Source organism: Balaenoptera physalus (assembly GCF_965194825.1).
Source record: "Balaenoptera physalus genome assembly, chromosome: 3".
NCBI classification, from domain to species: domain Eukaryota; kingdom Metazoa; phylum Chordata; class Mammalia; order Artiodactyla; family Balaenopteridae; genus Balaenoptera; species Balaenoptera physalus.
In genome coordinates this window covers 12,927,368-12,953,590 of record NC_138890.1, presented here as the reverse complement: position 1 = coordinate 12,953,590, position 26,223 = coordinate 12,927,368, and the positions used below count along the sequence as shown (strand labels likewise).

Genomic DNA, 26,223 nt, shown 5'->3' with positions numbered 1-26,223 from the left:
ACTTCCAATAAAAGTCACAATACTCCATGAAGTAGGTGGATTATTTGCTCCATTTTCATAAGCAGTAAACACACTCAGAGAGGTAACATGCCTTGGCCTTCCTGTGCCTCCATTTCCCAAAGCCTGTCTGTTGGGTGACCTCTCAGCTCAAGCTGGCCCTGCCCACAGCTTACCAGACCATCGCTACCTATCAAAGTCAAGGCCCAAGGTCAGGGTGGAGCCTCCCTAGGCCACCAACTCACCCTCCTGCCTTGGGGAGAAGCATGATCCCATCTCCTTCAGTTTAGCCCCACTGCACAGGCCCAGAGAAGGGTCCTAGGGCAGGGCTGGTTACAGGCTGGGGCCTGCATCCGCTCCATTTAGGGGTCCCTTTGCCCGGGCTGGTACCCAAGAGGACAGGTCTGGAGGGCACAGAGACCCACATTCCTGGAAACACAGACACATACATCTACACACACACACACAGGTACATAGATCCATATGCACGGATCCATACGGGCACAGACACCCACTCCCATGTGTGAACACATTTGGGTACACTGACCCACGCATGAACACACACAGGCACATGTGGGCACAAACAGACATTTGTGTGTATGTAGACACAAACCCATACCCCCAACCGTCTGCCAGCCAGGCCAGGCTTCTTGCTCGTGATGACAACCTCCCTCATGGCCTTCTTGCTCCACAGCCCAGTTAGGGGCAAGGCCAGGTGAGGAAGGGAAATAGAAGAACAGGTGCTCATGTCCATAGGCCAGTCAGACAAACTGAGGCCAGAAACTGCCACAGCAACCCCACCAGCCAGTGTTCTTTAACGCTGGCTATTGGATGCTAGGCCCCATGCAGGAAGCTGGGGACCCATCAGGCTCAAGATAGACAAGGTCCCTGCCCTCCTGGGACTTATGGTCCATCCCATCATTCTGGATGGTTCTGAGAATATAACGGAAACAAGGTGAGTGGGAGGGGCCTCTCTGAGGACAAGTGTAAGCATGGGGGGGGCGGAGGGATCACCAGGCTGAGGGCATAGCACCTATCGATGAGGCAGCAATGAGTTGGGAAGACAAAGCTCAGAGAGGTTGAGGGTGATAGGTTAGAGGGGGTCACCCGAAGGAGCAAAGGAGCATATGGGGCCTCCACCAACTGCTTGTGGACTGGGCGCCATCCTGAGTGTGGTGAGAGCCATGGAGGGGTTCTGTGCAGGGGCTGTAGGTCAGATCCAGATGTCCCGAGGATCTCTTGGGAGTGTGGGGAAGGATCCCTCCCACCTCCCTCATATCCCATCGCCAGCCAGCCTTTATGGAGGCCCATTAAGCCTGACCTGACAGTCATGATAATAGTAATAAACAGGTAATAATTACCAGCTGGAATTCCTGCCTTAACAACCCAGTCCGGGAGTCACCGGGGTACCCACAGGAGGCCCTGGCAGACGCAGAGATAAAACGTAGGCGGCTGCCCAGGGGCACGGACGCCTGGGTTCTACCAGATGGATAAGAGCTCAGACCTGGTCACAGCTCTGGCCCTGAGGGCAGGTCACTCCACCTCGCAGAGCCTTAATTTCCCGTCTGTAAAGTCAGGAAGTCGGACTCCCGCGCTTTAGACCCCACCCAGTGAAGAGTAGCAGGATCAAAGCATTTCCAGCAACTTCTGGCTGAAACCTCCTCTCCCCTCCCCCATCTTCTTGGGGCAAACACACCACCGGGGACTGGGGCGGGGGTGGGGGTGACGTGGAGACAGATCTGGCCCACACCTCCGGCGAGCCACCCGGCACAGCTCCCTCAGGCCCGCACAAAGCCTAGGCAGAGGTGCGCTAAGGAAGGCACAGTCGGCACAGTGGAGCGGGAGGCGACAGGGAGTTATTTATCCATCCGGAGCCCCATCCCCCTCCGGTCTCCGGAGGTCGGCACCGCCCCCGCCCGGCCGGGGCCCCACGCGCGGACGCGGGGCGGGGCCGGGCCGCGGGGCGGGCGGGCGCCGGGTGGCCGGGCCCATCACGCCACCCGGAACGTGCCTTGGCGGGAGGCGGCGCTGGGGGCATTGGTCGTACACAGCACTCCTGGGGCGGAGTGACCGGGCCGGGCGCGCTGCTCGCCCCCATGACGTCAACCCATAAGGCAACGCGCTGTTGTGCCGTTTACCGCGCGTCACCCGGACAACGGCAGTCGGTGGGGGTTGAGGGGGGCGTCAGTGACTTGGCCCCGCCCCACCATGCAAATGAGCGACGTCACTCGTGCCCAATGGCGAGCAGGGACAGTGAGCTCATCGCGCCCGGCCGAGGCTATAAGGGGGCGCGCGGGACGCGCGGCTCAGGAGCCGCCGCCAGCGGAGGGCCGGGCGCAGCGGCCGCGGCGGGAGCAGGGCCTAGCGGACGGGGGGGCGCGGGCCCCCCGGGCGGCCGCGGCCACTCCTCCCCCCCCGGACCAGCGCGGCGGGGGAGGCGGAGGATGGAAACACCCTTCTACGGCGATGAGGCGCTGAGCGGCCTGGGCGGCGGCGGCAGTGGTAGTGACGGCAGCTTCGCGTCCCCGGGTCGTCTGTTTCCCGGGGCGCCCCCGACGGCGGCGGCCGGCAGCATGATGAAGAAGGACGCGCTGACGCTGAGCTTGAGCGAGCAGGTGGCGGCAGCGCTCAAGCCCGCGGCCGCGCCGCCCCCAGCCCCCCTGCGCACCGACGGCGCCCCTGGCGCGGCGCCCCAAGACGGTCTGCTTGCCTCGCCCGACCTGGGGCTGCTCAAGCTCGCTTCGCCTGAGCTCGAGCGCCTTATCATCCAGTCCAATGGGCTGGTCACCACCACGCCGACAAGCACGCAGTTCCTCTACCCCAAGGTGGCGGCCAGCGAGGAGCAGGAGTTCGCCGAGGGCTTCGTCAAGGCCCTAGAGGACTTACACAAGCAAAACCAGCTGGGCGCGGGCGCGGCCTCCGCTGCCGCCGCCGCCGCCGGGGGACCCTCTGGCATGGCTGCGGGCGCCGCGCCTCCCAGCGAGCTGGCCCCGGCAGCGGCCACGCCCGAGGCGCCCGTCTACGCGAACCTAAGCAGCTACGCGGGCGGTACCGGGGGTGCGGGGGGTGCTGCGACGGTCGCCTTCGCCGCGGAGCCCGTGCCCTTCCCGCCGCCGCCACCCCCAGGCGCGCTGGGGCCTCCGCGCCTGGCCGCGCTCAAGGATGAGCCGCAGACGGTGCCCGACGTGCCGAGCTTCGGCGAGAGCCCGCCGCTGTCGCCCATCGACATGGACACGCAGGAGCGCATTAAGGCGGAGCGCAAGCGGCTGCGCAACCGCATCGCTGCCTCCAAGTGCCGCAAGCGCAAGCTGGAGCGCATCTCGCGCCTCGAGGAGAAAGTGAAGACGCTCAAGAGTCAAAACACGGAGCTGGCGTCCACGGCGAGCCTGCTGCGCGAGCAGGTGGCGCAGCTCAAGCAGAAGGTCCTCAGCCACGTCAACAGCGGCTGCCAGCTGCTGCCCCAGCACCAGGTGCCCGCGTACTGAGCTCGCGTGCGGGGCGCATGCGCGGCCTCCTCCCAGAGAGGCGGGCTCGCGTGGTTGGGGGGGGCGTGGGCGCCCCGGACTCGCAGAGGGCGCGGCCCCGGGATCCCCCCCTTGAGGGTGCCAGGAGTCGGAGAGGGCGCCTCAGACTCGACAAGCTGGACCCCCTGCTGCCGGGGGGCGAGCGCATGACCCCCACCTCCCCCGCCCTCGCGCTGCCTCTGTCCCGGGCGCGCGGCCACCCAGTGTTGCACAAACCCGCGCGTCCTGGCCGCCCCTTTGTACACACCGCCGCCGAAGGAGGCTCCGAGGGGGCGCAGCCTCAAGCCCTGCGTTTTCTCTTCTTTTACTTTTTTTTTTTTTTGACTTTGGAAGAGAGAAGAACAGAGTGTTCGATTCTGCCCTATTTATGTTTCTACTCGGGAACAAACGTTGGTTGTGTGTGTGTGTGTTTTCTTGTGTGGGTTTTTTAAAGAAATGGGAAGAAGAAAAAAAAAACTCCCTCCTTCCCTTTCCTCGCTCTCGCTTCCCTTCCCCTTACATCCCTCCGACGCCCCCCTCCTCCCGCCCTTTTTCTTCTGTTTGTTTTTTTGTTTCGTTTTGCTACGAGTCCACATTCCTGTTTGTAATCCTTGGTTCGCCCGGTGTTCTGTTTTCAGTAAAGTCTCGTTACGCCAGCTCGGCTCTTCGCCTCCTTCTTCTCCGGCCGGGGCCCGACGAGGTGGGCGGGGCCTGGCCCGGTCCCCGTCCCCTCCTGCCTCTTTCGCCTCCTCCCTCCGCCCCTGCTCAGAGGAGGGAGTCGGCGTCCGGGAAGAACCTGCACATCTGGCGCTCAGCGAGCGCCATCTAGGAGCGCCTGGGCGCGGGGCCGACTCATGTCCGGGTTGGGCGGGGGACATTGGGGTTTCCAACCTGAGTTTGGAACTAGCCAGCCCGCGGGTGTCCCCTTTGTCTCCCCTTTGCGGAGGAGGGACTGCGGGAGGGAAGGGGGACAACTTCAGCCCGAGGCAGGGAGGAAAAGGCAGAAACTAACTTTCCAGGCTTCTGTTTGCCTGTCTGTAAAATAGGCAGAGCAATGGTAAACTTGTCCTATAAAGTTGTGAGGATTAAGACAGTTCGTTTACAGAGCAGTTCTTGGCTTACAGGTGGTGCTCAATGTAAGCTTGTATTATCGTTTGTCGGATGATACGTGAGTCTCAGGAACAGAAGGAAGGTTGGCACAGGTAGGATCTGACCCAGGCAGTCTGCCTCCGGGACTGGAGGTGTGGTTAGCTTCTGTGGGACCACTGACTTGGAATCCAGGATTTTTCAAGTACTATCTGAAACACCCATCCCCCAACATCGTATTCTCCCATTTTGAAGAAACTAAGGTTCAGAGAGGTTGAGTGACAGGCTTCAGGTCACACAGCCTTTTTTAGGAGACCGTGCAGGGACATTTGCACCTTGGGTTTCTCACTTCCACAGCCTTGACTGCCAGGTTACCCTCTTCCCCTGCCTGCTTTGGCCTTTGCTGCTGTGGGGGCAAAAGACCCTGGACCTTGGGCTTCTGCCTCACTTCGGGCCCGAGGGACATGAGCATTGGTGGACAAGGACACAGGGAAAGAGGGCAAGTGAGCTTTGAACTCCAACTGTGTACCCAACCCTGATAGGGAAGGTGGGCAAATCATGCCTGTTTTACAGATGAGGAAACTGAGGTGCAGAGAGGTGCAGAGAAGAAACGCCTTGTGCCCACAGTCCCTCAGCCATCGAAAGAGTGGGGCTTCACCACATACAAGTTCCCTCTTCCGCCGGATCACCCTGGCTGCCCACCTTTCAAGGCTTCAAGGGCTGCTTTGGGGTTTGTTTTTTTTAACTATGTGACCTCTCTTTGGTACCACCTTTAGGCAGATGTTTCAGGAGAGGGGTTTGAAGTGAAAAGAGGGCTGATGCTGAGTTTGGGGTGTCCACACAGAGGAGACCAAGAACCATGCTTGGGGATCAGAGCTTCACTCTTCAGGAGACTTGAGTCCCAACTTGGGTGCCAATTTGCCCAATTTGCCTCTGTAACCTCAGCCAAGTTCCCTCCCCATTCTGGCCTTTACCTACTGTGCTGTGAAAAGGATATGTTTCCCGTGTCCAGGTAACATATCTCAGGTCAGAAGTTGGAAGTGCTTGGGGGATGAAAAGCAGTGAAATAGAATTCAGGCGAGGCGTACACTGTGCAGCCCCCAACCTATAGAGAAGGGGAGGCCCAGGGAGGTTACGAGATCTACCGGATACCCCCTGAAATGTTTTTACTCACAGCACTTCCGACACCAAATGAGTGGGTTTTTTTTTTCCCCACACTAACCAGTTCTCCAACTGCAGACATCAGCTGGGTATCCTACAATTCAATTCTGACACTCTCTGCCTGGAGTTAGCACGGACCACACAGGTGAAGAGTTCAAGACTGCCCCACTTCAGACGCCGATCACAGGTCCCAGGTTGCCACCTGTGCTTCTTTTTATTAAAAAAATTATTTATTTTTGGCCCTGGGCGGCATGGGCATGCAGGGATTAGTTCCCCCAGCAGGGATCGAACCCGTGACTCCTGCAGTGAAAGCGCTGAGTCTTAACCACTCCGCGGGAATTCCCCCCGCCACCTGTACTTCTTAAAGACCGGCTATAAACCCGAGGGTTCCCATCAACCCCTCCTTAGGTTCAATAATTTGCTAGAACCGCTCACAGAGCCCAAGAAAGCACTTGACTCACTCTTTCCAGTTTATTTTAAAGAATACAACTTAGGGACAACCAGATGGAAGAGATGCTTAGGGCAAGGTATGGGGGAAGGGCAAATGGGGGAAGGGCGAGGAACTTCCATGACCTCTCTGGGCACCTCATCTTCCCAGCACCCCATGAGTTCACCAATGCTTGTGCAGGATTGATGAAATCACTGGCGTTTGGTGATTAACTCAATATCCAGCCTGTCTCCCCTCCCAGGAGGTCTGGGAGGTGCGGCTGAAAGTTACAACCCTCTAATCATGCTTTGGTCTTTTTGGAGACCAGCCCCCATCCTGAAGCTATCTAAGCTTGGCCTGGCCACCGATTATCTCATTAGCATACAAAAGACACTTACCACTCCGGAGTTTACAGAAGTTTTAGGAGCTGTGTGCTAAGAACCAGGGACAAAAATCCTGCTAAATGGCAGCACAGGGGCTCAAACCCAAGCCTTTTACCTGCCTAAAAGGAGCCTTGGGGCTAGGTGGACGCCCTGTCTTTTCAATAGCATGTGACCTGAAGGGCTTTTTGGAAACCATAGATCTGGCCCCTACTTGCCACTTTTCTGGAAAAAAGGCCTTGACTGCACCTGGCCCTGGGCAGGTCAGTGTCTCTTTCCAGGCAGCTCCCCACCCGAACTATTTCCCTTCCTTCTGGCCTCGGGACCTTTGCACAGCTGCAAGCCTGATACACCTCTTCCCTCAGCCGCCCAGCTGAACTTCACCTCTCAAGCTCTGCTGCAGATGCCCTTATTGGGCTCCATCAGTGCTCTGTGCTTCCACTATTATTGCCCTGATCACCCTGGATTTGTGTTTGGCTCACTCAGGTCATGGATGGGAACTGTCCTGGTCACTGCTGAAATGAAGGACATAAGTCTTGTCCAACTCCCATATCCCTGGTTTTGCCCAAAGCCACACCCACAGTGTGGAGAAGACAGGGGATCTTTGCAGAGGGAGGCTGGGCGTCCCTGTTGGCCTCTTGTTCTGATGCCCCCCAGTGGCTCCCCAGGGAGGCCAGGCAGAGGCCTCTGGGCCAGGCTGTGTGGCTTTGGCACGACACTGCTGAGCTGAGGCCAAAGTGTGTGTCAGCCGTGGCCCAGCCAGCAGTGATTCACACCAGACCTTGGCCCAGCCCCAGGAGGTGACCGGGGATGGTGGCCTCACTTCCCCTTCCAGGCCTGTGGCTCAGGGTCAGTGCCCACTTTTGCCAGGCAGTGGGAAGATCCCAAGGGGCCCTGGGCCTGGCACTACCCTAAGGAGTCCCCATCCTCAAAGCCAGACACTCTAGGCCCTTTAGGATGTAAGTCAGAGCACAAGAGCCTGGCTTACCCCTCACCTTCTCAACAAAACCCAAACTCCTATAGTCCTCTCTGAAGCCCTACCTATACAGTCACCCTCCCTGCCCTCTTCTCCCTCCCTCCAATGACTTTAGCCTCCTCCATGTTCCCTAAACATGCCCAGCTTGTTCCCACCGCAGGTCCTTTGCACATGCTCTGCTGGCCACCTGGGATGCCCTTCCCACAGCACACCCCCAGCCAACTCTTTTTCTCTCTCTGTGGGGCTCAGCCCATCCCACCCTCGCTTTGGTTCCCTCGTAACAGTTTCACACCCCTAGATTATCTGAGTTGTTTGTGTCCCCAGGTCCAGATCAGGTCCCAGCACAAAGTAAGTGCTCAGCAAAGACCCAAGGGATGAGACTGAGGCCACCTCCAGACACATGGAGGGGGAGATTTTGGGGTCCCCTCTGTGCTCAGAGCCCTAACTTTCTACTCAGGATGGGCAGGCAAGATGTAGCAATCACCATGCCCTCAACCCTGACCCTGACCTGGGTCCTGCCCCCTCCCCCACCCCACTGAGTCAGCCTTCTAATACCCCCTCCCCCCAGGAGATAGGATTGGCCAGAACCTGGCTGTGAGTCACAAAGCCACTGTGGCACCAGCGCCCCAAGGCCAGCCGTTGGGCTGGTGGGTTCAGCTTCAAGGGCAGGTGAGTGAGGCTGGTGGCAGGTTTGGTGCGGGGGCAGTACGTGGAGACCTGGTCATTCTCCCCTGGCCCCCAGCGCCTTCAGAGTCCTCCTGGGCCCTCCAGACTGCTTTGAGAGGTGGAACAGCTCCACAACCTCTCACAGCAGGGGTGCTAGGGGCCCCCGGAGGCCTGATGGTGGGTTTGTCTGCCTTGGGGGCCCAGCCTGGAGAGCCTATCATGTCTTCTTGGGAAGCTGGGAAAGTGGTCTTAGCTCATGTGACACATTTGGAAGGCTCAGAGGGGTTTACTCAAAATCGCCTAGCTGGCCACTGAGCTTATGTGTCCGCGGCTCCTATTCCTTCTTTTCATTTCCTGCCATCCTGTTTCTCTCACTCTGTCCTTCCTTTGTCTCCTTATTCTGATTGAGTTTATCGAAAGGGCTGAGCCATGTGGTTGAGAAAACCTCAGAACCTGGGATGGACCAATTTGGATCCTGAAGCGGCCGTCACCAAGTTCTGAATCCTGGGCCACATTCATCCATCCATCCATCGATCCATCCATTTATTTATCCTTCCTTTCATCCTTCCATTTATCCATAAATATCTCTTGAGCACATACTATGTGTACTGTTCTAGACACTGGGACAAGGGCAAACAAAGGGTCCTCCCTGGTGGACAGCTCACAGTCTAACGGGGGAGGCAAATACGAAACGATATAAAGAAGTAAGACACGGTATGTTGGTACTTCCCTGGTGGTCCAGTGGTTAAGACTCCGCGCTCCCAATGCAGGGGGCCTGGGTTCGATCCCTGGTCAGGGAACTAGATCCTGCATGCCGCAAGTAAGAGCCCGCATGCCGCAACTAAGACCCGGCGCAGCCGAATAAATAAATAGATTTTTAAAAAAAGAAAAGAAAAAAAAACACGCTGTGTTGCCTCAGGTTCCTCCTCTGACATGGGGGCAGTGACTGTGCCCACCTCCGGGGAGCCAGCTTCAGGCCAGTTTACTGTTACGATTCAGTTCACATTGATGCCCATTGTGCCTGGGGTCTGGCCCATCTTGGGGCCAGATATTCTTTTTTTTTTAATAAATTTATTTATTTATTTATATTTATTTTTGGCTGTGTTGGGTCTTCGTTTCTGTGCGAGGGCTTTCTCCAGTTGCGGAGAGCAGGGGCCACTCTTCATCGCGGTGCGCGGGCCTCTCACCGTCGCGGCCTCTCCCGTTGCGGAGCACAGGCTCCAGACGCGCAGGCTCAGTAGTTGTGGCTCACGGGCCTAGTTGCTCCGCGGCATGTGGGATCTTCCCAGACCAGGGCTCGAACCCGTGTCTCCTGCATTGGCAGGCAGATTCTTAACGACTGCGCCACCAGGGAAGCCCTGGGGCCAGATATGCTTGAAAACAAATCGACTGTGATCATCTCTGCCTTGAGATGTTTCGTCCATTATCATATCAATGATTAATATGATTGAATTTAAATCTACCATTTTACTAGTTTCTGTGGTCTCTGAATTTTATTCCTCTGTTCCCCCACTTCTGCCTTCTCTTGGATTATTTGAATATTTTTCAGAATTCTATTTTAAATTAACTACTGACTTTTTTTTTTTTTCCTTTTTAGGGGCTGCTCAAGGAACTGTAATCCTTAACATATATCCTTAAGTCACAATTGACTTAGACTTACTATTGTTCTACTTCACCTAAAATGTAAAAATCTTCCAACTGTATAGGTCCTTTTACCCTCACCACTGTCCTTTATTCTCTTTGTCATATGAATGACATCTACCTAGATTATAAATGCCGCAAGACAATGTTTTAATTTTTGCTTATACAGTTATATGTGTTCTTTAAAAGAGGAAAATAATAGTCTTTCCTATTTATGAGGTATTTATCATCTCTTATGTGTTCTTCATTTCTCCCCAAAGATCTGTTTCCCTCAAGTGTAAATCTCCTTCAGCTTGAAGAACTTTCTTAGTAGCATTTATTGTAATGCAGGTGTGCAGGTGACAAATTCTTTTAGTTTTCTTTTACCTGAGAATGTCTTTATTTATTTATTTTTTTTCAAAAAAAATTTTTTATTGAAGTATAGTTGATGTACAATATTAAATAAGTTATAGGTATACAGTATAGTGATTCACAATTTTTAAAAGTTATGCTTCATGTATAGTTATTATAAAATATTGGCTATGTTCCCTGTGCTATATAATACATCCTTGTAGATTATTCTATACATAATAGTTTGTACCTCTTAATCCCCTACCCCTAGATTCTTAGGAAGCTAAAGGGACACATCTGAGAAGGTATGGTGGCATCAGACCCTCTAACTGATTAATAACAAGACACATCAACAAGCACTTACTCAACAAGCAATCTGTGTTGGTTGATTATGTGCCAAGCTGGCAATAGAGCTGGGGACACAGCAGTACAGCCCTTGCTCTCCAGTTAGCATGGTAATCATGGAGGTAATCACCCATGACTGCCGTCTGGGCACAAAGCATCTCTCAGGGCATAGGAGCTACACAAGCCACATAAACCAGGTTCTTTGCACATTTTGGACCAAGAAGAGATGACCAGTCAGGTATCATCTTGCTTCTCTTTCTTTCTTTCTTTCTCTTTCTCTCTCCCTTTCTTTCTTTCTTTCTTTCTTTCTTTCTTTCTTTCTTTCTTTCTTTCTTTCTTTCTTTCTTTCTTTCTTATCAAAGTATAGTTGACTTATAATGTGTTAATTTCAGCAAAGTGATTCAGATATATATATATATATATATATATATATATTCTTTTTTAGTTTCTTTCCCATTAGAGTTTATCACAAGATATTGATCATCTTGCTTCTTTTACTTCCTCTCTGAGGCAGAATTGATTCTCATTCTTTGCATACTACTTACAGAACCACTTTTGTTTCTGAGGAGTTTAAAACCTTTTTATGCAGCTTGAAATCTCTGAGTATCTCCGTTGGCGGCTATTATTTCATAGAGTCTACAGAGAAAGGTGTGCATGAGATTTCTTTGAGTGCCTAGCCCACCAACCCCACTTTGAGGGGGGGAATTCCACAAAGCCTATCCATTTTGAAAAATTTCAGTGATGCTTTGTGTCATACAGTCATCTCTATTCTGGCTTGCAGGACTTCCCAGGGGGTAAATTGACCAAAAAAGGGCAGCAATTCAAGATGCAAGTCAAGGATTTCCCTGGTGGTGCAGTGGTTAAGAATCCACCTGCCTATGCAGGGGACGCGGGTTCGAGCCCTGGTCCAGGAAGATCCCACATGCCACGGAGCAACTAAGCCTGTGTGCTACAACTACTGAGCCTGAGCTCTAGAGCCCGCGAGCCACAACTGCTGAGCCCGCGTGCCACAGCTACTGAAGCCTGTGCGCCTAGAGCCTGTGCTCAGCAACAAGAGAAGCCACCGCAGTGAGAAGCCCGTGCACCGCAACGAAGAGTAGCCCCCACTCGCCGCAACTAGAGAAAACCCGCACGCAGCAATGAAGACCCAATGAAGACCCAATGCAGCCAAAAAAAAAAAAAAAGTGATGCCGCTCAAGGAGGACCAGCTTCTGTTTTCTGTAAAATGTCTTTAACTTTACTCTCAAAGGACATTTTCACTAGATATATAATTATCAGTTGGCAGGTTTTTGGTTCTTTCATCACTTAAAGTGCACGTCAGTTCTCAATTTATTACATCTTGCCTCCAAATGTACCTTTCAATATGTCCATTACTCTGTAATATACCAAGGAGTTCCTTTCATTGTCTCCTTTCAAGTGAGTGTAATGTTAATCTTTCTCAGTAGAGGGTACTGGTGAAACATTGCAGGAAGTGTCAGTGGTAGAGGTGTGAAGATTCCTGGTGAACCTGCCCCACTCATGGGTCTACAACGTCATCCCTTTGCGACTTTGCAGACATGACCTGGTGAAAATCTTTCTGTAGCCTTCTTGACTCAAAACCCAAAGCCCCCACGGTAGCCCACACACTCTGCAGGCCTTCTGTCCCCACCAGCAACTGGACTCCTGATGTGTGCGCATATCACCAGTTACTGATCACCTGTTCCTCCACGTGCACTTCAGGAGGTGGCCTTTTGCTTGCCTGGCAACTCCAGCTCTGCTTCGGTCTGGCCAAACCAGCAAATATCTCTGCCATCTGGTGGGTCAAACCACATCTTCTCCAAGGGGGTTTAACCTCTTCCAAATTTGCCCTTCCTTTGGGATACTCCCTCAGCCCTAGGAAACCACATTAGAGTTTCCTTTTGGCTGCGCTGGGTCTTCGTTGCTGTGCGCGGGCTTTCTCTAGTTGCAGTGAGCAGGGGCTACTCTTCGTTGTGGTGCGTGGGCTTCTCATTGCGGTGGCCTCTTGCTGCGGAGCATGGGCTCTAGGCGCGCAGGCTTCAGTAGTTGTGGCACACTGGCTCAGTAGTTGTGGCTCGCAGGCTCTAGAGTGCAGGCTCAGTAGTTGTGGCTCACAGGCTTAGTTGCTCCGCGGCATGTGGGATCTTCCTGGACCAGGGATTGAACCCATGTCCCCTGCATTGGCAGGCAGATTCTTAACCACTGCGCCACCAGGGAAGTCCTGGGCTATTTTTTATTATTATTTTAAAAATTAATTAATTAATTAATTAATTTAGGCTGCGTTGGGTCTTTGTTGCCGTGTGCAGGCTTTCTCTAGTTGTGGCGAGCGGGAGCTACTCTTTGTTGTAGTGTGCGGGCTTCTTGTTGCGGTGCCTTCTCTTGTTGCGGAGCATGGGCTCTAGGTGCGTGGGCTTCCGTAGTTGTGGCACGTGGGCTCAGTAGTTGTGGCTCATGGGCTTAGTTGCTCCGCGGCATGTGGTATCTTCCCAGAGCAGGGCTCGAACCTGTGTCCCCTGTATTGGCAGGCAGATTCTTAACCACTGTGCCACCAGGGAAGTCCCCTGGGCTCTTTTTTAAAAAGTCAAGTCCTATGGTGCCTGTGGTTTGCAACTTGCATTTTTCATTTAAGATTATGCTCTGATTATTTGCTTACCTCATTACATATTCCTCAACATCACTTAAGAGTATTTTGGCCTCTATATGAAGGTGACGCAGAGAGAAAAGACCCCAGGTCAGATTTTCACAATCCGAAGAAACCCACGTGACTGGTCTCCCAAGCCCCCTCATGTCCCCTCCCAGTCACCCCACCACAAGGGCAATCCCACTGTCCAGACTTTTAATAGCAGACCTTAATTTCTTCTGTTCCCTTTTAAATGTCCTATAATTGGAATAACCAATCTGTCCTCTTTTATGTTCAGCTTCTTTCACTCAAAACAATGAATGTGAGATTTCTCTATAGTGTTGACCTCATTCTCATTGATGTGTTGAACGGGTATAAATAAGTCAGTATTTCTATTTCTATTCGTTCATATTAATATATTGATGAATATACACTTGATATTCATTATTCTGTTGATGGGCATTTGGATGGTTTCTGGTTTGGGGTGAGTATAAACACTTGGACCTCTTGAATATATTTGTCAGGGTGGAATTGTTGAGTTCCCTTCAAGACATGGATCGTTTTTGCAAGTGGTTGTGACATATTCACCTTTTAAATTTTAGCCATTCTTGTGGGTCTGGACACCATTTCTAATGGCTGGATAGCATACCACTGTATGAATGTTCAATTGATTAATTTAAACCACCATTTGGGTTGTTTTCAGTTTTGACTCTTCTAAAAAATATAGTGATGAACATCCTTGAGTACTTTTCTTTATGCGCTTGTAACTGCCCCCTAGCAATCACCTTTTTGGGTATTTCCAGTTTTGTTTTTAGGTACAAAATAGCACTGGATGTATGTAAAATAGATAACCAACAAGGGCCTACAGTATAGCACAGGGAACTATACTGAATACCTTGTAATAACCTATAATGGAAGAGAATGTAAAAAAAGAATATATATGTATATATGTATATACATTTATGTATATATAACTGAATCACTTCTCTATACACCTGAAACTAAGACAGCATTGTAAATCAACTATATTTCAATAAAAATTTAAAAAAAACCACTGGAATAGACTTCCTTGCACATTCATCTTTTTGGTTTTTTTTTAAAACCCAAAAACATGTGTGTGGAGGAGATTCACTGACAATTGTAGCAGAAGTGCCAATTTTTTAAAAAATTAATTAAGTTATTTATTTTTGGCTGCATTGGGTCTTAGTTACTGCACGTGGGCTTTTCTCTAGTTGCAGCGAGCAGCAGGCAACTCTTCATTGTGGTGCGCAGGCGTCTCAATGCGATGGCTTCTCTTGTTGTGGAGCACGGGCTCTAGGCACACGGGCTTCAGTAGCTGTGGCACGTGGGCTCAGTAGTTGTGGCTCATGGGCTCTAGAGTGCAGACTCAGTATTTGTGGCGCATGGGCTTAGTTGCTCCGCGGCATGTGGGATCTTCCCGGACCAGGGCTCGAACCCATGTCCCCTGCATTGGCAGGCGGATTCTTAACCACTGCGCCACCAGGGAAGCCCAGAAGTGCCAATTTTTGATGATGGCTTTATCCTACCCTTTGGCCTAACTGGTATTTCTCTAGTTTTACCTCTGAATGAGCGAGATTTGCAAAGAGAAAAAAAAAAAGTTGGGTTTTTTTTTTAAGAGAATTTAGTTTTTTTGCTTTTAACATCTCTTTTCGTTTTGGTCTCGGGGACAGAGCCAGCCCAGGGCAGTGTTGCTGCACAATGCATGGGATGAAGTGCTGAAGGCTGCTTCCTCTTGCAAGCTGGCTTCTCAGATTGCACCTTCTCTTCCTGCTTTTCCTCCAGCTCTAGGACCCTCCAAGGTATGAAGTCTGGCTGGTCCAGCCAGAAGGGGGTACTTCTGCAAAGTAAGTGTCTTATGCTCCAGGTTATACATCAGGGCTGCTTGACAGTGTCTGAACTCTCTCTGCATCAAGGTACTTCTGAAAGCCAGTCATCCCCTCATTCTTCCCTCTACCACCCTTCCATATGTCATTGATCTATCCATCATCTATGTTATCCCGCATTCATTCACTGATCCATCCAGCCATTCATCAATCCACCTTCTATTCATTGATCTCTTTACCAATTCCTTCAGCTTTCTTCATTCACACACACATTTATCTACTCAGATTTCATCCATCCTTCTGCCCACGCATCTATCTTCCCTCCCTCCATTTATCCATATATCCCGCCACCCACCCACCCATCCACACATTTATCCATCCACCCAACTACTCATCTGTCCATCCATCCATTCCTCCAACCATCCATTCCTCCATCCACCCACACATCCATTCATTTATCTGTTTACTCACACATCCATCCGTTCATCCATCCATCCATGTGTCCATTTCCTTATTTACGTATCTGTTCATCAAGTCATTCATCAACTTCATTTACTCATCCATTTGCAACCCTACCCTTCATCCATTCCTCCAACCCATCCAGCATTCATTCGTCCACTGATTTATCCATCCAGTATCTAGCCATGCGACCATCTATCCATCCAACTTTCAATCCACTCACCCACTCATTTACTGGTCAAGCTAGCCACCCAGCCAATACCTGTTCAAAACGTGGAGCCAAGCCCTGTGACTGAGATAGGGCCACAGAAGTGACTCAGACTTGGTTCCCGCCCTCTAGGAATTCACAGTCAATGGAGAAAAGCAAATAATAACACCAGGCTCACGCACACACAAACAGGATATTTCCAAAATACTGTGATCAGTGCTGTACTCACAGTATGTTCCAGATACAGAAGAAGGTCCAAAAGCAGATAGGTGGTCAGACATTCAGGTGAGAACATGCCCTGTGTGCTGATGTTGAAGTAGTCACAGGATGATGAGGGAGACACGGGTACCAAAGGCCACCTGGGCACGTGGCTGGGAGAGAGAGGGCCTGCAAAGGAGAGGAGGAAGATTGCAAGGTGCCAGGAGCAAGAAGATGTAGGTTCTGGGGTGAGTACCCGCCCCAGCCAGGAGGCCTCATGTGTACATTACGCCGCTCCCTGACCACCTTCCTATAACCCCCCCACAGGCAGAGCTGAGCCACCTAGGAACCAAGACAATGCAGCAAGCAACACAGCTACAGGTGTCACCCAGTGGGCAGAGCCCCTATCAGCCCTTCCGCAATCTCCAAGGCAAAGCAGGGACACTGCGTCCACAGCTACAGGTGTCGCCCAGTGGGAAGAGCTCCTATCAGCCCGTCCCCAATCTCCAAGACAAAGTGGGGACACCGCGTCCACAGCTACAGGTGTCACTCAGTGGACAGAGCTCCTATCAGCCCGTCCGCAATCTCCAAGGCAAAGCAGGGACACTGCGTCCACAACCCCAGCATGAGCCACCTGCATCCAAGGAGACCCTTCTGCAACAGCCGGGCAAGGACAAGATGGTGACTCATCGTATCCCACGCCTCCGGGCTGTGGTGGAGAGCCAGGCCTTCAAGAATGTCCTGGTGGACGAAATGGACATGATGCTGTCCCACGCAGCCACCCTCATCCAAGCCAAATGGAGGGGCTACCGGCTCCGGCAGAAGCTAATCTCTCAGATGATGGCGGCCAAGGCCATCCAGGAGGCCTGGCGACGCTTCAACACCAGGTGCCTCCTCCAGTCTGGCAAGACAGTGGAGAAAAAAGCGAAGGTGGAGGAGGGGGACATCCCTTACCACCCGCCCCAGCAGGTGCGGTTCCAGCATCCGGAAGAGGGCAAGTCCCTTCTGGCCCAGCCCACCATGGTGAGCAAGGAGACCCAGTTTCCTTCCTCCAACAGCCTGGCCGCTTATACCCACCAGCTGGCCCTGCTGCAGTCCCAGGGCATGTCACAGCCGGGTACGTGCTCTGTCGGAGGCCCCAGCGTCGCCTTCCTTCCACACCAGACCGCTGCCATCAGACTTCCGTGTCCTGTGAGTCTAGAGGCGAAGTGCCGCCCATGCCTGGTGACAAGAACCGTCAGAAATGCCTGCCTTGTCCACGTAGAGGGAGACACGATGAAGACCAAGCAAGTAACTGCCAGAGCCAACAAGGCAGGAGCCCCAGGGCCACCACCACCCGGAAGGTGTGCCCAGGCAGTTCAAGGACAACTCAAGATCCAGACCCAGGCCCACATGGAAGCAGCGGTCCTCGAAGGGCCACCACAGACAGGCCCAGCACCTGTGATAACCAAGACCCCACTCCAGCCGTGCCCAGCGACAACAGTGACAATAACCAAGACCCCACCCCAGGTGCACCCTGCATCCCCAGTGACCAAGACCCCACCCCAGACGTGCCCACAAGCCACGGGGACCAAGACTCCACTCCAGTCGTGCCTGGCGGCCATGGTGAGCAGGATCCAATCCCAGCCGTGCCCAGTGCCCGTGGTAACAATAACCAAAACCCCACCCCAGCCCTGCCCAGCGACCCCAGTGACCAAGACCTCAGCTCAAATGAGACCGTCAGCCTCGATGACCAACACTTCACCCCAGACACGACCAGCAGCCACGATGGCCAAGATCCCACCCCAGTTATGCTTGTTGCCCTCGATGATCACGTCTCCAACGCAGACACGCCCTGCAGCCACAATGACCAAGGCCCCGCCCCAGACGTGTGCAGTGCCCGTGACGGCCAAGACCCCGCCCCAGGTGCGCCCGGCAGCCACGGTGGCCAAGACCCCACTGCAGACGTGTCAGGCGGCCACGGTGGCCAAGACCCCATCTCATCAGACACTCCAAGGCGTCTCAGTGACCAAAACTCCTCCTGCCCAGACACGCCTCGCGGCCATGGTAACCAAGACCCCAGCTCAGTTACGCTCGGTAGCCACCATCCTCAGGACCCTGTGCCTGCCCCGTCCAGCAGCTGGAAATCTCAAACCTTCATCTTCAGCAGCGGCGGCAGCTGGAATTCCCGACACCTCATCCCACACGTGTCTAAGTGGACCGAAGGCCAAGGCTGTGGTGAACGCGAGGCAGGCAGCAGGGGTGACCAAGGTCTCATCCCACTCATACTTGACTGAGGGAAAAGTGAAATGCTTCCCCCCATCACATCTGGGGGCTGGGGATCCCAAGGTTCCAGCCAGGCCTCCTTCGGAAGGTGAGAAAATCAAGGCCTTCTCCCAGAAACGGGTGAAAACGGAAACAGCATCTAGCATCAGTGTGGCCATGGAAGTGCCCGTGGTTTCGTCCTGGGCAAAAGTGGCTGAGGACGGGAACAAGCAGGCACACCTGAGGACGGACGTCGTGAAGGCCCTACCCCAGGTGTGTGAGCCTATAGAAACAGCTGTGGCACATCTGGGTACATGTCTGCCTCGGGCACAACCGGCCCCGTGTTCAACCACAGGCTCGCCCCAGGCACGTCTGCTGGCCGAGCTGACCAAGCCCCTGTCCCAGGCACATGTTTCTACCAAGCTGACCAAGGGCCCGTCCCAAGGACATCCACCCCCTGAGCTGACCACAGCCCTAGCCCAATCACATCTGGGCATGTGTCTGTCCAAGGTGCAGTCCCAGGCACATCTGCCCACCAAGCTGACCCAGGCACAGTCCCAGGCACATCTGGCCACAGAAACAGCCAAGAGCCTCCACGCAGCCCGCCAGGCCACTGAGCTCAGCAGCAAGACCCAGTCCCAACCGTTCCTAGTCGAGTTCAAGGCCTCCACCCAGCCCTGCCAGCACATCGGCGCTCTGCCCCGAGCCAAGCCAGAGGACAGACTGACCCAGCTCCTGTCCCACAGCTACGTGCAGGGCCAGGCCACCCACGGCCCACGCCAGGGGGCCTCTGAGACCCAGAACGTGCTGGTGCCTCTGCTGGCCTCTGCTGGACACACCACGTGCCATGTCGAATCCTGGGGGGACAGGGGGGCCGCCTGGGCCCAGCCGTCAACAACCAGCCCAGCCCCGCCCTGCCAGGAGGAGCTGGCAGCCTCCCAGCTCGCTTCCCTATGTGCCGAGCTGGCTGCCCTGCTGGGCTCCCAGGAGAACCTCCGCGCCCTGCTGGCAAAAGCCCTCTCCCAGGGGGAAGTGAGGGCGGCCCTGAACCAGGCCCTGTCCAAAGAGGTCTCGGGAGCCACGACGGCCAAGGCCCTGCCCCAGGGCATCCTGGGCACGGCGCTGGTGAAGGCGCTGTCCTGGGGCAAGCTGGCCACCAGCCTGTCCTGCGCTCTGTCCCGGGACGAGCTGCGGGCGGAGCTCACTAAGGCCATTCAGGGCAGACTGGCGGATGTGCTCAGCAAGGCCCTGACGGAGGAGGAGCGGACCACCTTGAACCAGGCCCTGTGTCAGGGTGAGCTGGGCGCAGTCCTCAGCCAGTCTTTTCCTCAGGCGGCCCTGAGGCCTGGAGTCGTCCTCCCCAAGGCTGCCGCGAAAACGGCGGGGAGCAGGGTGACCGCGATGCCGACCCCAGTGGAGGTGGACTGCAGGGGGAGCCCGTCGGCTGCATGGGGGCCCACCCTGGGCCCCATGAGGCTACAGCCCAGCAAGGTCAGGGTTCCCTGGGGTGGGGCCTGGGAGGGTTTCATCACAGGCTGGCCCTCCAGGCTCTTGGAAGAGGTGGGGGATGGGGCCATGCTCGGGGGTGTCACCCTGCTCATCGGTGGTCTCTGTGGGCGCCTCCTTGACTGCTGGACTCCTTGACCCCTTGACCATTCATCAGTATCCCCTCATTGCTGCCCTGGACCCCACTCTGTCACAGGAGATGGGACCCAGCAGAGACACCCTAAATCTGTACTTGACCCCCAAGGTCCGTGAGGCAGATGTGTGCCTGCACCCAAGGGCTAGTGAACTGGCATCAGATCTCAGTCCCATGGTGAGTGACGTGGACCCCAATTTGCCCAACTCGCCCCACCAGCAGCCGCCCCCCAGTCTGTGGCAGCCACTCATTGCCAATGGCGTGGGCCCAAGCATGAGCCGGCCATCACTGGCCAGTGGCAGCACGACCCCAAGCGCCCGCAATCCACACGAGGTCAGCAGGGTGGCCCCACGTCCATGGGCGTCGTCGGGGGAGGGCAGGGTGGTGGCACCGGGCAAGCTTCCCGGCACTACAGGTCGTGGGAGGGGCACCCACTCCCACCAGTGTGCCGCCGCCTATGGGGGGTCGGCTTGCGGGTGTCAACCCTCCGGGGTCAGCAGGGTACCTCCTGGTGTGTGTCGACCCTCAGTGGCCAGGGGTCCGCAACAGCCATCTATGGTCCCTGAGGAGACCATGCAGAGAACTCGGTCCCCAAGTCATAAACGAGCCTCCATGGGCACTAGGGAGATGACCAACAAGGTGACCCCAAGTCCACCACATGCCTCCACGGTGAACAAAGCACAACCACAGGCCCCCAAGGCCTGTGTCATAACCCCAGATCTCCGGCCCGGCTCCATGGCTCCTGGTCATCGCTGGGCACTCAAGACTCAGGTTGATCCCAGTCTGTTCCAAGCCTCCCCAGGCAATAGGCTGGCATCCACCCTTCCCCGTACCGCCATCCCTGGGCAGGAGAAAAATCAAACACGGGGTACCATTTCCAGTGTTCACTGCCCACAGGAGCTGATGACTAGCCATGTACTTAATGAACTGGTGTCCACTTTGCCACAGGGTCCAGACAGTGACCTGGCCAGAGGCTTCTCCCAGGGCTCCACAGCCTATGGCCCCAATATGAGCAATTCCCAGAGCTCACTGCGCAGCTGCGGTTCACTCAGCCTTTCCACCAAGTCTGTGGCCAGCATGACCGCTGTTGACCTGGTGGAGGAGGAGTCCTGGGAAGCCAGCTTGGACAGGGACCTTCATCTAGATCCTCTCCTCTCTGGGGCGCCTGTGGAGAGGTCCCAGGGACCTGGGAATATGGAAGAGACTGAGAGAGCAGGCCATAGGCACATGACCCCAAACCTCCACGACCAGTCTTCTGCAGCCTCAGAACTGATCCCCATTCTGCATCACAGTTCAGTGGCCAGTCGCATGACCTTGAGTGTCCACTGGGGCTCAGATGATGAGGGAGATATGTCCTCAGGCCAAAGCTCCATGAATCTGAAGGAGAGCTTGTCCCAGAAACCCTATAGGACTGGGTTGACCAGAAGTCTGTCTTTGAGTAATGTGGTCCCTACGGTCTATTGGCGGCCATCTGTGGCCAGTAGGTTGACCCCATGCCTATCCCAGCCTACAGTAGCCAGTAAGGTCGCCCCAAACCCAGACCAGCTCTCTATGGCCAGTAAAGTGATCGCCAGCCTATCTGAGCCATCTGTGGCCAGTAAGATGACTCCCATCCTAAGCTTTCCATCTAAGGCCAGTAAGATAACCCCCAGCCTAAGCCAGACATCCAGGACCAATAGGGTGGCCCCTAGCCTAGCTCAGCCATTGGTGACTGATGGGGTGGTCCCCAGCTTTGCACAGCCATTGATGGTCTGTAGGGTGGCCCTCAGCCTAGCCCAGCCATCCATGGCCGGTGTGGTGGCCCCCAGCTTAGCCCAACCACCTGTGACCGGTGGGGTGGCCCTGGGCCTAGCCCAGCCATCTATGACCACTGGGGTAGCCCCCAGCCTTGCCCAGCCACCTGTGACCGGTGGGGTGGCCCTGAGCCTAGCCCAGCTGCCTGTGACTGGTAGCAGGGCCCCTAGCCCAAGCCAGTCACCTATGACTGATGGGATGACCCCCAGCCTAGGCCAGACATGTAGGGTTGGTGGGGTGGCCCCCAGTCTAGCCCAGTCATCTATGACCATTGGGGTGGCCCCTAGCCTAGGCCAGCCATCTTTGACCATTGGAGTAAACCCCTGCCTAGCCCAGCCATCCTTCGCCAGTGGGATGACTCCTAGCTTAGGCCAACCTCCTATGGCTTATGTCGTGGCCCCCAGCCTGGCCCAGCCATCTGTGATCAGTGGTATGGGTTGCGCACTCTGTCAGCCAAGTTGGGCCCGTAGGGTGGGTTCAAATCTACTGTCATCAAGGGTGAATGCAGTGGCTCCCAGTCAGTGTCATTCATCTTTTGCCACTGAAGTCACCTCATGTGCACCATATCCATCAGTGGCTAACAGCATGGACCGGGGTCTGAGCCAGCCAACTGTGTGTACTAGGGTGGACCCGTGTCAAGAGCCTGTGATGGTTCGTGGGGTGACCCCAAATCCCCAGGCCCCTGAGTTCAGCAAGGTGGCCCTTGGGTTTCATCAGCCATCCAGTATCAGTGGGAGGCACCCAAGCATAACCGAACAATCTGCTGTCAGTGTTTCAGCTCCAAGTCTCTACCAGGCATCTGCGGCCAGTGGAGAGGACTCTTGTCTGGGCCAGGGAACCAGTACATCTCAGGGGATTCTGCTCAGGGGCATGGCTACAAGCATGTCCCAGGACACCATGGCTGCTGGCATGCTCCCAAATGTGCCTCAGGGGACTTTGGCTGCTGGCATGTTCTTAAGTATGTCTCGGGTACCTATGTCCCCTGGCATGTCAGGGAGTATGGGGTGGAGAAGTGTGGTGACCGGTATGGGCCCAAGCCAATCTCAGGTGACCAGGGGCATGGCCCCCATTACATCCTGGGCCTCTGTGGCTGGTGCCCCCTTGATTCATGAACCAGTCTCAGAGGCGGGACCTGGCTTCTCTCCGGCTTCAGTGCCCGGTGGATTGGATGTGAGTTCATCCAAGTTTTCACTCACCAATGTGGGCCCCGGCATATCTCAGGTCAATGTCGATCTCCCAATATCTTTGGACCAACAGTGTCCTTCTGTGTTTACAATCTCCAAATCCAGTTACCAACAAGCAGATGCTGTCATCCAGGAGCCTGGGATGGGCATGGCCAGTGGTGTGGTGCCAGGGTCTGTAGCCAGTAGGATGACCACAACTGTGGCCCTAGGTACTATGGCCGGTGGCATGACCCCTAGTCTTTCCCCAGGGTCCGTGATCAGGGGTGTGGGCCAGAGCCTTTCCCCAGGGTCCATGATCAGTGGCATGGGCCAGGGCCTTTCCCCAGGGTCCATGATCAGTGGCATGGGCCAGGGCCTTTCCCCAGGGTCCGTGATCAGTGGCATGGGCCAGGGCCTTCCTCCAGGTTCTGGGGCCAGTGGCAAGGCCAGAACCCTGCCTCTGAGTTCTGTCACGACTGCAGTGTCCCCCAGTCTGATTGCAGCATCCCTTGCTGGTGGGAAGAGGCAAGGTCTCTCTGTAAGACCCTCAGCTAGTCTAACTGCTCCAAGCCTGCTCCTAGGTTCAGCAGCAAGTGGGGTGGGCTCAAGTATCCCTCCTTGTCCTGTGGCCTCTAGTGTGGACCCAGCATCTATGCCTGGGGGACTGGATCAGAACCTAGTTCTGGAGTCCACGGCTAGTACAGCTGGTCCACCCTCCACAGCTGGAGGCGTGGCCCAGAGCCTTCCCCAGGGGTCCATGCTGATTGAGATCTCTCCTCGCCCATATCACGGAGCCCTGGCAGGAGAAGCGTCCACAGCCTCCTTCCAGGCATCCCGTATCCCTGGCCTGGTGCAAGCTCATCTCCAGGAAGCTAATGGCACAGCCAAGGGAGTGTACCAAGTGCCTACGGTTCTGCAAAGAGCCTCACAGTTGAGCCAAGCTCTTGGGATGATGCCATTTGAGACCACAGGCCACCAGACTGTGATGAAGCCAGAGGACCTGGACAAGGCTTTGCCCCAGGGGTCCATATCCAAATGGGAGTCCGAGATCCTTGAGGCAACCCCGTGGATGTCCCATAGTCCCCTGGCAACTGACATCGACCACAGTCAAGAATTCCCTGCAGAGGATGAGACTCTTCCCAAAGACCAAATGCCGCTCTTGGAGGAGGTGGCTCCCAGCCAAGCTATGTCTATGACCGGTGGCATGGCCTCTGTCCCTCCCCAGTCCCCGAGTTTTGCCAAGCACTCCATGGCCAGTGGTGGCACCCCAACTCTGCATCAGAGGTCAGCCAGCAATTGGGGGGCCCCCAGTTCCCACCTTGTGGCTGCTAGTGGGGTCCCCGGTGTGCAGACAGGGTCTGTCAAGGGCACTTTTGCTCATCAACAGACGTCAGTGTCTCACACTGTACCCCGGAGCCCCTCCATGGTTTATGTTGTGCCCCGGAGCCCCTCGGCTTATCAAAAGGCTTTGGAGGCTCACATTATGCCCCAGAGGCCCTCGGTGGCTCACATGTCCCGGAGCCATTCCCATGGGATGATGGCTTCTACTGTCACCTCAGGGTCACCCAAGCTGGCCCATGGCAGTACTATGGCAACCGGTTTACGCCCAGGGTCTGTGGCTGGGATGGGGACCCCAAGCACTTCCCGGAAGTCAGGGGCCACCAGCGTGGCCTCACATGTGCCACTTCATCCACCCCTGGTTAGAGGGGTGGCATCCAAAGGGCTCCAGAAGGCAGCCATCCCCCGCGCGCTCCAGAAGCCAGTGTCTGGGGGTCTGATTCAGGATGCCCATGAGTCCCTTGGCCCTAGAAAATCCTTCAGGGCCATACATGATGTCCCTTTCCCACAAATGCCAGACAATTCTGTGGCTGGGACTGTGCCCGCCCATCAGGAGCAGGACGCCCCCAGGTCCTCACAGGAAGTTCCTAAACATTCCACAGGTGCACCGCTGGCCATAACGCCAATAATCCACACCGGTGAGGTGGCACAAGGGACGGTCATCCCTAGGCTGAATCCGGGGGTTCGGAGGGTGTCTCTGGGCTATGAGTCTTCACCGAGTGGTTCCCGGCGGCCCCTTTTTAACCAGGAGTCGCCGCTGGTGTCTCGGAATTCCCTTAGCTCCGGGCTCCTGCAGACAGTCACGGGGCATCCCTGACTCCCGCTGTACTCCAGGGTCCTGAGGACGCTGGCGTGTCTGGCAGCCAAGCGTGGAGCTCTGCCGTCCCCAGTGTAGCGGTCGGGCCCAGGAACAGCACTGCGGTCCCTGGCGGCGCGTGGGAGCCAGCCAGGAGCACTGTGCCGTGGGGTGTCATGGCGGCGGTGGATCCCAGACAGCCGGGGGAGCTGGTGGCGTCGGTGCAGGCTGCGGAGAAGATAATCATCCATGCGGTGGGCATTATCCAGGCGTGTACACGTGGCTTCCTGGTGCGCCGTACCATCAAGGTGTGGCATCAGTGGGCCATCACCATCCAGGCTGCCTGGCGTGGCTACTGTGTACGGCGGGACCTGGCCCGGCTCTGCAGAGCCGCCACAATCATCCAGGCTTCGTGGCGAGGCTTCTGCATCCGCCGGAGCTGCACCCAGCAAATGCTGCTCCCAGGCATGTGGGCTGAGATGGGCAGCGGGGCCAGGACAACGTCTGACCACCGCTGCTTTCAGTCCTGCCGGCCACATGTCTGTAGTCTCTGCCAGTCACTGAGCTCCGGGCTGGGGAGCCCACCCAGCGCGGTGATGCTTGTGGGTTCCAGCTCCCGCACATGCCACATGTGCGGCCATACCCAGCCCACCCGGGTGGTGCATGGCACGGGTCAGGGTGCTGCAGGCCAGGCCGGCATGCCACGGGGCTGCACCACCCGGTCAAACCCCCAGAGCCCCCAGCAACCCCATCACCAGAACAAGGCAGCCACGGCCATCCAGTCAGCCTGGAGGGGCTTCACTGTACGCTGCCGGCTGAAGCAGCAGCAGTTAGCAGCCAAGATGCTTCAAGCCACCTGGCGCGGCCATTGCACCCGGGCCTCTCTCACCACGGATGCGCTCTTGGGACCAGCGGCGTGGGACAACTCACAGCACACGCAGTGGCCAGGTGTCTAGGACCTTGGCTTACCAGTGGGGGAACACCAGGGGAGGAGCCATGTGGCTCTCTGAGTCTAATGAATAAAGCCCTCCACAGTCTGGGTCTTGGTCTACCTGTGCTTACGGGGGTGTCTCGGGCATGGTGCGAGGGAAAATGAGAGGGATCTGGAACATCCTGGACAGGAGGGGCCCCAAACTTCCAACCATGCAGTTGGCACCTAGGGTCTGTGGCTGGGATGGGGACCCCAAGCCTTTCCCGGAGGTCAGGGCTGCCAGCGTGGCCTCATATGTACCATCATATTCATCCACGGCTAGCAGCGCAGCATCCAGTCGGTTCCAGATGGAAGTACTCCAGAAGCCAGTGTCTGGGGACCTGGCCTAGAATGGCCACCATGAGTCCCTTGGCCCTGGAAAATCCTACAGGTGCATGCATGGGTGCCTCATTCAGGAAATACTAGAGGGTTCCAGCTACA

General features: G+C 55.4%; 2 protein-coding genes across 2 annotated transcripts; both read left to right on the top strand.

Annotated features, from left to right (window-relative positions):
* The first annotated feature begins 2,386 nt into the window (after positions 1 to 2,386).
* On the top strand, positions 2,387 to 4,156 carry JUND (JunD proto-oncogene, AP-1 transcription factor subunit). Its single transcript, XM_082456240.1, has one exon. The coding sequence runs from the start codon at positions 2,442 to 2,444 to the stop codon at positions 3,480 to 3,482; it is 1,041 nt and encodes a 346-aa protein (XP_082312366.1). The 5' UTR covers positions 2,387 to 2,441; the 3' UTR covers positions 3,483 to 4,156.
* IQCN (IQ motif containing N) lies at positions 3,500 to 25,849 on the top strand (the record flags this gene model as incomplete). The annotated part of the gene is given in 5 exon segments (XM_082454004.1): positions 3,500 to 3,702; positions 14,864 to 14,949; positions 16,166 to 16,332; positions 16,334 to 19,573; positions 24,851 to 25,849. Coding segments are annotated over 5 exon segments (4,614 nt in total). The 3' UTR covers positions 25,769 to 25,849.
* Between the last annotated feature and the right edge of the window lie 374 nt (positions 25,850 to 26,223).